This window comes from Oryzias latipes, chromosome 18 (genome assembly GCF_053564925.1).
Source record: "Oryzias latipes strain Hd-rR chromosome 18, Olatipes_Hd-rR_3.1".
Classification (NCBI taxonomy): domain Eukaryota; kingdom Metazoa; phylum Chordata; class Actinopteri; order Beloniformes; family Adrianichthyidae; genus Oryzias; species Oryzias latipes.
Window position 1 is genome coordinate 20,432,503 of NC_136254.1, and position 11,345 is coordinate 20,443,847.

The 11,345-nt window shown below is 40.9% G+C and overlaps 1 protein-coding gene across 1 annotated transcript; it reads right to left on the reverse strand.

Moving 5' to 3' along the window:
- Positions 1 to 353: 353 nt before the first annotated feature.
- ponzr1 (plac8 onzin related protein 1) lies at positions 354 to 6,464 on the reverse strand. The gene is made up of 4 exons (XM_023966198.2): positions 6,321 to 6,464; positions 4,456 to 4,523; positions 2,615 to 2,760; positions 354 to 958 (listed from the first exon to the last, which is right to left on the reverse strand). Exons 1-4 carry the CDS (start codon positions 6,410 to 6,412, stop codon positions 815 to 817), a joined length of 450 nt encoding a protein of 149 aa, XP_023821966.1. The 5' UTR covers positions 6,413 to 6,464; the 3' UTR covers positions 354 to 814.
- Between the last annotated feature and the right edge of the window lie 4,881 nt (positions 6,465 to 11,345).

Genomic DNA, 11,345 nt, shown 5'->3' on the forward strand with positions numbered 1-11,345 from the left:
TAGAAAAAAAGAGAACAAACTGTTACCTTCACTTTCGTGGGAAGAATCTTCAAACTGTTTCTGCCGCCATCAACGCTAAAAGAGAGTGGTAACGGAAAAATTGATTGAAAGGGGCTGTTTGATGGGTCGACTTTAAGTTTGAGTCTCTGAACTCGGTTGGCAGAGACAGTTTGATGGGGGATCTTGTTTAAAACAAGAGCTTTTGGCCAAAGTCGCAGTGATTGGACACAAATTTTTCTGTCAATAAAAGTGTAGGATCGCAACCCTGCGAAATCCCAGAGCGTCTCTTTTATACATGAAACTACCTTTAAAAGCACTTTAATTCTTTGAACGTTTTGCATTTCGTTGGAAACTTGTTAGATTCATAACCTTTTATTTGAATAAAAAAGAAAATCTGAAAAGGGAAAATGCTTTTTCAAAGAGTTCTATGTTAGGAAATATTTTTCCAAAAGGTTTTCAATGTACATGAAAGTGTCAAAACAGACTCATTTTCAACGGTTTCCAGATACAATAAGAGCATATTTTTCTAACTAAACAGTAGCGTGCATGCTACATTGACAAAAAAAAATTTAAACATGTTTTCAAATGAAATTCTTCTTCTGTATGCAAGAAAAAACATTCATTAAGTCAAACCAAAGACTATTTTAATAACATTTTCCAGTATCAGAAATCTTTAACAAACCTGGAAGGAATAAAACAAAACAAAAACCTTTCATCTACTAACTAAAGCAGTAACCATTAAAATTAAAATTTAAAAAATTCCTTTAAGGTATTTCCTTAAACATGTGAAATAGCCTGCTAGCTCCTGACTAGCTTAACTCCTGATGACCTGAGTAGTGACCACAGTGTGGCAGACGGCGCTGCCAGCATTGGATCGCACCTTGACCTCTCGGTGCATCTGGCACCAGACGCACGGATAGCAGAACATGCACTTGCAGCAGTCGTCGATGCACGACCCCTGCAGACAGGAAGGAGGAGGAGGAAACCATGAACGCAGACGGAAATCGATGGGAGGGGGTTTTTTTTCACAAAACATTGCTTATTGTTATTTTAAGGCTCAAAAATCTGCAGGAACTATTTCTACAAGCTGAATCTTCCCAATTTTATCAACATACCAACATACAGATGACACTGTTTTCATGTTAAATAAATCAAATCAAATCAAATCAACCTTTATTTATGTAGCACTTTTTCAATAACATCTGTCACTCAAAGTGCTGTGCATAAAATGCAATAAAATTTAAAAACAAGATGACAAGACAAACAGTGCGACAACCCCCCCCCCCCCCCCCCACCCCCCGCAAAAACACACACATACGCACACCACGATAAAAAAAAAAAAGTGATAAAATAATAGAATATAAAAACCTGGCTTTGTCCTGAAGTGGGGAAACAATATAAATATAACCTGTTCTGTCATGAACTACTTTGCATGAATAAAAAAAATGCACGCATAACTGTATTTTGCATGCACAGCTGCAGCTAAACAGAAACTGAGGAAGTGCAACGCCTGAAACGGCTGCTGTCTGGCAAACGCTTGAGCAGTTCTCGACCATCACTGCTTCTTGCAGTTGATGGAAGAAAGAACAGTTTGTGGGGAAAAAAATGTTTTCTTTTAATGAATGATGAAAGATTGGGAAAATCTGGGAGTGAATTAATTAAACACCGGAGACGTTGCAGACGACTCCCCAATAACACACGCGCTCTGACATACCGTAAAGGCCCGTACACACCGGGACGAATATTTGCCAGGCGTTATTCGCCAGCGTTTTTCGACACGTTTTTTGTGTTCACACCCAGGCGATTTTCGCTGACGGTGAGCCGAGCGAACATGCAATTTCATTCCCTGACGTTAGATGGCGCTTAATGTAAACAGAAATACTCCTGTACACAAGGTGGCGCTGCGCAACTTTACGATTCTTAAAGTCGCTTTTCACTCAGAAGAAGAGAGCAAGTATTTACGCGCTTGTCAGAATAATACAAAGAAAACATGAATATTTCAAGCACCAGTAGCTCCAACTGGTGCTTGGTTCGGGGATATTTAAGAATGTCCGTCATTATTTCTTCGCGGCAGTGTAGACGCTACTTGACGTCTATCTTCTTCGCTGGTATGTGTGCTCAGCAAGGCAGTTTTGTGTTTGAGCGCCCCCAAGTTGTGTTTTACTGTAACTTCAGAAGCTCCAGGCACGTGTGCAAAAGCGCCATTCTCATTGGTCGAAGAGATTTCGACGCCACGCGTCGAAAAAAAAAACGAACCCGAGGCGTTTTTTTTTTTGGCGCGTGGCGTTTTTTCGCGTCGGTGTGCACACTCTCATTGGTGCCCTTTGTTTAGTCACGAGGCGTTAAACGTCGGCGAAAATCGCCGGCGAAATTCGTCCCGGTGTGTACGGGCCTTAACTCTACGACTGTTGACGCGATCATAGGAATTCCAGCAGATTCTCTGGCATTTGTATATCAGCGCAAAGCCACTTATCTCCAATTACAAATTCACTGGAATTACACTGATTGAATATTTATTTGGAGTTTTTCCAAAGTATTGGCTAAATTTGGATGCAAAAACTTGTGCAGAAATGTGCTTTTGCACACACACATCCCTCCTCCCCTCCCGACTTACAGGGATGTGGTGGCGCTCTCTGATAGAAGAACGGAGAAGGCAGGTCACCACGCCACAGATATCCAGGAGTGGCATAGCGCAGCACCAGCCGTGCTTCTGGGCCGTCTGACACTGCATGCAGGGGAAGCACCACATGGCACAGCAGCCTACAGATGGCGGAGGGGGGGGGGGGGGGGGGGTTAGTGCATTCAATGTTCTGCAAATGCAGCTCCACATTCTCAATGACTGTATCTGAGAACTGGGCCGAGCCAGTGTGATGTCACCAATGGAAAATGACTTCTGAGTCTAACCAAATGAAGTGAACTCAGTTGCCGTTGTCACCACTCCATCTGTATCGCACACCCCATCGATCCAAGCACACATGAAACTTTCACTTTCTCTTGTCGCCAACATTGCAACAGTTAAGGCATTTTAATTTGCTCCTGGTAACATTACCCAACAAGACTAAAATAATACATGTGCACTCTGAGACTCTCAGACAAGTTAGGCTTTGCAAATGCGCAGATCTGTATGGTCCTACTCTGCAAATGCGCAGATCTTTGCAAAATGAAAATGTGTTCCGGTACAATATCGCGATATGTATCGTATCGTGAGACGAGTATCAGGATATATTTTGTTTTGCCAGACTCTTGCCAATACACAACCCTATCAAGAACATGTTTAAAAATCAAAGCAAGAATGGTTATTTTGAGAAATAGAATGACTGAGGGCTAGCTGTTTTTCTGTAGAGGTCTACGGGATTTTGGCTTCTTGGATACAGGAACTACTTCCTGTTTGGAATGAGAGGGGGGAGGAGTCACTTAGTCCAATTCTTATATACAGTAAATGCGGTCAACTAATAATTAAACTGCAACATCTGAAAGGAGGGGGGTTTCCATCAAAACCAATGGAAACTAATCTGCAAGTTTGAACCCAACGGATGTTCTTAATGCTTATCGCTTTGGATTTCTCCCAGCTACTTCACACCAACTGACAGGCGTTGGCAGGGAACCGCGGGCTTACAGGAGAGTACCGTGAGCCAGGAGACGCCCTGGAATTCCACCAATCAGTAGAACGCCAGCAGACGCAGGTTTCAACCAGCCCACAGCCATCGTTGAGAATTCAAAGTTTTGTTTCTTTTTTGTAAATCAGAAATCTGGCCTGTGACAAAATTGGAAAATAATCCCAGCATGAAGCGTTTTAAGTCTGATAAAGAAACCTCCTGCATTCAAATGAACTGTTTTTTTTTTTTTTTACTCAAAGCTTGGAGGAAAAATTTTCCTATTTTTTTCTTTTTTTTTTGAGACAAAAAAGGAGACCAACAAATGCTAAAATATCTTGTCCCTTGAGTCCGAGGAGGAGCGGCTGGTTGTTCAGGACCTGAATTAGTTTTGTTTCTGTTCCTCTCACGGTTTACTTTGTTCCTTTTTCTCTGTGAAGTTTGACCTGAAGCTGAATCTGAGGCCGAATCAACAAAAGGAAAAACGAAAACTAAATGTTTCTCAGCATCAACTTCAAATCTATTTGTTCATGTTTAAGTCAAATATTTTTGGAGCGAAACCAAAAGAATCAAGTTCACAATTGTGTCACAAGGACTTTTTTCCCAATAGAGAGCAGATTTTGAATGAATGTCTGAGACTTATCCTTCATTTTAAACACACTTTGAATTCTTTTAGCAAAAGAAAAGCTGATTCCACTTCTTGTTCTGCTTTCACAAGTCCTCAATCATCAAGTAAGTTGTTTATTAAATTCAACAACAATGATGCAATTAAATGTTAGACCTTCTGGGGTTTTTTTGGCACACATTCTAAAAAGAAAAAAAGAAAAAAAAACCTTTATATTTCAGTGCTAAATGGACTTACACGTGCCAACATCAGCGCAACATTCGCACATCCCAGTGCTCCAGGTCCCCACGGCTGTCATGCTGGATCTGAAAGGGAAAAGATTCTTTCTAAGATTAGACAGTTTAAATTTATGTTTACCACAAACCCTTCCTGCACAAACGGCCAAAAATAATAATAATAATTCTGCGTGAATGTTTTATTTCTCAAAACAAGGATTGGTTCTAGAAGCCGGTTATGTCCTTTATGGTTTATTGGGTCTATTTCTTAAGTGAAGGAGAAGAAAATGTGGCAGCAAAGAGAAATGAACTAAAGGCAAAAGATTTTACTTTCTGATCATCTTTTGAGCAATTTTCAAAGCTTTTCCAGTGGCCTTTTTAATTAAGATCATGCCGTTTTTAGCCAAAATCTAAAAACCTGTGTCGTTTTTTTGGACATAATTTCTGCAGAGCAGCAGGAGTTCATTAGAAATGTTCATCTAAGTTGTGGGCGGGGCTTATGGAATGGAATTTTAAGCTTAGTTTTTCTTAACATAAGTCCTCCATTGTCAGAAAATGCCACAAGAACATGTTAAAAACGCCAAAAACACTGTTTTCATCAGAGTGGGTCTTTAACACCAAAAGCTGTGTCTATATTAATAAATACCGCAAGATCACAAGGTCAGAAGTCTGAATCCATTTCTTTTTTTTTAAATGCTCAAATATTCTGATAATCACTTTTATAAATAGCAAGAAGTAGGATTCAGGGGGCAGAGGATCACTTCTGATTGTTAAAGCACATGTGCAACCTTTAATGTACATAGAACTAAATCAGGTTTAAGGGATAAAACGTTTTTCAAAAGTTAAAAAGAGAAATGGGAATTTTTTGCATCCTTTCTAGAGACTATTTTTGTGACATTTCTCCTTTGTTTGATTCTTTATATTTACTTTAAAACCTCTGCGACTTTTCTTTACTAGATCTATAAGAAATGAAGAAAGGCCGAAGAGTCGCTTCACCTCTCTTTAATGCTCCAACCTGCTCTTCATCCTCAACTCCCCCATAACAACCTGTTATTTCGTGAGGATTTGTTTGTAAAAGAATTTCTGTTGTCCTCCTTTGACACCAGTCTCCAAATCTCATCCAGGTCGCAGTGTGGTGGTGGAAAACTGTTTGTTGCATAGATATGCCGATTTCTTTTATCTGTCTTTTACAAGGCAAAAGGAGTTTTTTTTTTAAATAAGTGCCCTCTACTGGTCACATTGTGCTATTGCACAATCAGGCCTTAAGTTTTTTTTTTTTTTTATTAAAGTTAAAAAAGTCAATTTTGTTTAAAAGGACGTCAACAAGGCCAGCAAATTTGCACAAATATAAAGACTTGGGGTTTTTATATATATAAAAACGACTTGCATTTTAGTTCAATAAAAATGTAATTATACAACACTTTCTCTTTTTTTAAATGCAAAACATGTTTTTTAAATACGGTTGCATTCACCGATTAATCAAATACAATTTTTAAGCTAGGAAATAGCATTTAAAAACTGCCTCCAAACTGTACAGAAGCACTAAAACTTATTTTTAAACAACACAATAACTAGTTAAATCAATAGCCGCGTGCCTGTTGTGAGAAATGCGCACGTGGCGGCTTCAGCAATTAAGCGACACGTGTGACATGGTGAAAAATGCATTAAAAAAATGTAGAATGATTTTTTAAAATCATTTTTGGTTGTTTTATTTTTTGGTTTTTATATTTGGACATAACACTGAGATATTGTGTCTTTTTTAATGTTTTCTTTTTTTTGGGGGGGGGGAGGGGGGTTTGAATAACAATAATAATGAAGAAAAATAAGAGCTTATTCATATATTTTTTTATATGTAATTACATTTGAAGACGGAAAAGTTTCTCTTACCTTGTTAATGCTGCAGAGCAGAACAGAGCAGAACAGAGCAGAACTGAGCGCGCGCTGGTATCTGATAGAGAATAAAGTTTCAGTTCTTTCATAAATGAAAGGACCCAACCGGAAGACTGGGTGGTGGCATTTTGTGTGTGTGTGTGTGTGTGTGTGTGTGGGTGGGTGGGTGTGTTTCTGAAAAATGTCCTTGCAAACCAAAGTAACCTGTATGTGTGTGCGTGGGTGTGTGTGTGTGTGTGTGTGTGTGTGTGAGAGAGAGAGAGAGAGAGAGAGAAAGAAAGACTTCAAAGACAAGATTTTACAGTTAAAAGTTTAATTTGTTTATAACCGAGCATTCATGCAGACAAATATTGAAATAAAAAGCTCTAAGGGATTCAGGAAAGTGTGGTTGCCTACTCTGCCACCTCATCAGAACACTAACCTCCTGCACCACCCCTATGTAAATTGTTCACTTTACATTTTTGATGGTTTCTTTCAAACATTACATAAACACACTTTTGTTTGGTTTAAATGAGAAATGTATTGACACATTTCGGTTTACTTTAGTTCGCTTTCATTAATTTAATGCTACGTTTTTGAGTTACCAAAAAGAAAGTTCTGCCTCACAGCAAGAAGGCCCCCGGTTCAAGTCCCGGCTGGGGGACCAGAAACAGAACATAGATGGGGGACCCTTCTGTGTGGAGTTTGCATGTTTTTCCCGTGCATGCCTGTGTTTTCTCCGGGGACTCCGGCTTCCTCCCGCCATCCACAAACATGCTTCATAGGTTCATTGGTTACTCTAAATTGTCCAGGTGTGAATGTGAGTGTGTGTGATTGTGGCCCTGCGACAGACTGGCGACCTGTCCAGGATGTCCCCTGTCTTCGTCCGCAAGTGGTTTAGTTTCTATTTGATGTTCCTTACTTTCATTTGTTTGTTTGTGTGTGTTAATTTAACAAAGGATGGACATTAGTTTAGTTTGTTTGTTGTACTGTTTCTTTGTCTTAGTCTTTTTCAGCTCCCCCTTGTGTGTCTAGTTGTCAGTTGTGATATGTTCTTTTGTGTGTTTTCAATTGGTTAGGTCAGTTTAAGTAAGGTGGGTTGTCCTCCTCCTACTCCTCTGTTAAATTTAAAGCTTCAGTTATTTTTGTTACTTTGACCTCTTTTTAGGTCCCAGTTTTATCCCATTTTGTTTCTAAAATAAATGTAAATACTTCTGACGTAATTTTTTGCCTCCTTGCTTTGTACTGCTCGGTCCATCACAATGATCCATAGGATAAAATACTGATAGGGAACGTGTCCATAATCAAATGTTAAATTCTCTTTCGATAATACAAAAAAAAATTTGGGGAAACAAAAAGTGGTCCCAGCTAAAAGCGGCACATTAGACACGTACAAACTAAACTTTCAAAAAGTAATTCAACTCTAGAACATTAAAGCTGCGGGCGGGTACCTGCCCCCACCCTCGTCTCCTCCTTTTGACCCGCCCTCGCTGGCTGTGGTGGCTACGCCCCTCTAACTCTCCCCTCTGCCCCTGCCAGTTTGATCTCCATAGCAACCTTTTTTTTTTTTTTTGTCGCCTGGGTTGACAAACCGGTCTTCATGATTTTTGGAAGAGTCTGCAAAAGTAGGATCTCCTTGGCAACTGAGATTATTGTGTTAACCACGCCCACATTCCTAATATGGTCATATCATGCATCATATCGTTTAGTTCAGCTTGAGCCAAGGATTCATGGATTGTATGTGTGGAAAAGAATGACATGGAATCGAATTATGGACGACAAAATAAGCTGGAAGCCACAAATAAAGCCAGTCAGAACTAAACTAAAAGCAAAGCAGTGTTGGGGAAAACACGTCATACACTCACTCACAAAGCACGTTTGTTAATATATTCATCGATAATACTGCCATATTTACAAGACATAGTAGTTGTTTGGGGAAATACTACAAATCTACAGTCTTTGTACATCTCATAAAAAAGCTATTTGAATAGGTCATGGTGAGGATTTTGGGAAAACACACACAGGGAGCCGCACACACTCCTAAAGGACTACTTCATCATCCAGGGAAACATGTTTTTGGACAGTGGGAGAAAAACCCAATCATGGAAGTTTCACACATAAAAAATAAAAGACCAACCGAGACTTTCAGCTGTGAGGTGACACCACACCGCTGTGCAGCCAGAGTTTTCGGTCAAAACCATCAACATAATCCAGGAAGTGTGAAGAGCTGCCTTGCATCATTGTGTGGTTGTGTCTGCGAGAGTTTTGTAATGATTATATTTCAATAAAAAAAAAAAAACACAAACCAGAAAGTGACTTGAGAAGTGAGGCAGGATGGATGTTTTTGTCTCCTCCTGTGGAGGACTCAGTACTGAAGCATCCACAGGAGGAGACAAGAACATCCACCCTGTCCTCACAGAGTCCAGCAGAGGGAGACAAACTGCTAAACATGGTTAACTTTTTCAGCAAACGTCCATCAGACCAAGAGAAGTGAGGAATATTAACATGAGGACAGTCCAACCTTAGCAGTGGGCTCTCGCTAAAACTCCCCATATTCTGGAAAAACATTTTTGATGCATTTTCTGCACACGTGGGACAAAACTATGAGACCCCAAACATTAAAAGTCTGTTGGATGTTATTGGATGTGGGGCTCTCAGGCAATTCAAATCATATTGTCTGCATGGAAATGAGGAAGACATTCATCAGGCAAGATTTGGACCGTCTAAGTGTCTGTGTGCATGCCCTCTCAGCTCAGTTTGGTGCTATTTTCTCTGAGTTTCCTCATTTTAAGGCTTCTTCTTCCTCGTCTTCTTCTTTTACAGCTTTCAAATCTGTTTGTTTCCGTTTCCTTCTCGTTTTCTGTCTCAGTCCAGCATGTGATTGATCATTTTAAGGTCGTCAGATTTTGCTGACTTGAGGTTCTGCTGTTCCGCTTTCTCTGTCCTTGTTTACGAGTGGGGTGTTAGGTGGGGGGGGGGGGGGGGGTACGAGGGGGATTATGTAGGGGGGGGGGGGGGGGGGGAATCATAAAGCATAATAAAGTAACAAATTGCTTTATGTTTATAATCACTACGGTCAGGTTCAGATAAATATTTTCTATGGAAATACTGCAAGCAATGTGTTGTAGCAAACACTTAAGCAACACGTAAGTGTGCTATAAGTGAGACACAAGCCTGTTATACAGATTTTTCTACTTTTTTACCACCCTAAACCCTGCATCTGTGTAAGGGGCCCATTAGTGTTGTTCAAGTGATAAGTGTACTTTCCTTGCATGCAGTCTGATTGTTACAAATGAGGAAATTACACAATCAGTTGTGTTACAGACAGTTGCGTATCACGTGCACGTCTCTTGTGTGCAGCATTTGCATTTGCCGCTCTGGAAAGGGTCGGTATTCACACCTTAGCGGCTGGGTGGCTCGGTTGGTAAGGTGAAAGGCTACCATGCAGGATCCAGGGTTGAATTCCCGGAGGTGAATGAACAATGATAATGGTGCAATTACCATATCAATGGCAAGGAATTAACATCACCCAGTGGGGGCCCTTGGGCAAGACCCTTAACGCTACTGCCTCCAGAGTGCGGTTCGGCTGCAGCTCACCGCTCCCCCAGCAGATGGGTCAAATGCGGAGAAGAATTTCCCCATTGTTGGGATCAATAAAGTATCAATTATTATTACTAAGGACTACAGTGTGGCGTAAGAGCAGCACACGACTGCATCACTCATACTTCATAAGTGTGCGTAACTTACTTTGTCCTTATAAATACTTCACGATCAAAGGCACGACAATGGTACGTTCCAATTTATGACGTCTCTAAAGGTGGCAACACAAGCCTCACTACAAAACACACCTGCTCTCCTCTTATAAGGCAGTCGCACCAATCAATGACCCTCCACACAATCCGAAGCACCCGTACAGCTCAACCCCCCATGTGGGTGCATGTGACTAAGGAAAGTGGTAAATGGCGTATACTTATATAACGCTTTTCTAGCTTCTTCAAAGGCCCAAAGCGCTTTACAGTCACAGACCCATTCACCCAGTCACAAACACATTCACACACTGATGGCGGCTCCGCTGCCAAACACTGGCGCCAGCCTTCCACCAGAGGCAAGGTGGGGTTCAGTGTCTTGCCCAAGGACACTTCGACGCAAGGCGGGAATCGAGCCGGCAATCTCACGATTGGAGGTCGATCCCCCCTTTACGTCTCAACTAAGGTTTTATGTCTCTCCCATTGACAGTGAATGAGAACTGGACTGAGCAAACCCTCCCCCTTCACGTTTCAAACAGGAAGTACCAGATGGTCCGAAATAGCTGAAATCCCATAGACTTGTGTGGAGAACTAAACAGCTGTTACTCAGATCATTATGTTCGTGGAATAGCCATTCTTCCTGTACTACCTTTTATTAATGTGTTCTTACTAATCCTGCTTTTTTTATGATGTTATTGCGCAAGTTAATCAAGTTATAAACTGACCAATCAGATGCCTCAATAACAGTAGGTGGCCTAAGGGCGAGCGTTCAAAGCGTTTTATTAACAGATTTTCCCAAGCCTACCTCCTTCTCACAAGCTCACTCCTGATTGGAGACAGTGGTTGCCATAGAAATGGAGACTCAGACCGACTCTGGGCCAGTTGGGGCTTACTGAGGTCATCTGATTTCAACATGGCGATGGACATATTGCAGAAAAATGACGACAGTATTGACTTAATTTGGTTGGAAACAGAAGCAAGACATTTTCTTTGGGTGACATCACTCTCACTCAGTCCAGTTATATTATACAGTCAATGGTCTCTCTGGACTCCATGTTGACACACAGTAGATTTTGTTTAACCCTTGTGCTATCCTAGGCACTTTAACGTTGGGAATTGGGTCATCTAGACCCACTAGACAGTGCTCTGAACCTTTTTTCTTCAATGATTTGTGATCTTCACTGGTGTCCATGGATTACATGAAATCTTTCCACCTTTATCCACCTTTGTCATGGTAGGGAGAACACGTCAATGTAAGGGTGGGGTCGTCTAAGATAGCACAAGGGTTAAGACTTTA

Bases quoted from the DNA above. Each gene is read 5' to 3' on its own strand.
- ponzr1 (XM_023966198.2), bottom strand. From the start codon at position 6,412: ATGAAAGAACTGAAACTTTATTCTCTATCAGATACCAGCGCGCGCTCA. The intron at 4,524-6,320 runs GTAAGAGAAACT...TTTCCCTTTCAG, and splicing joins TGCTCTGCAGCATTAACAAG to ATCCAGCATGACAGCCGTGG. The intron at 2,761-4,455 runs GTAAGTCCATTT...CGCCATCTGTAG, and splicing joins TTGCGCTGATGTTGGCACGT to GCTGCTGTGCCATGTGGTGC.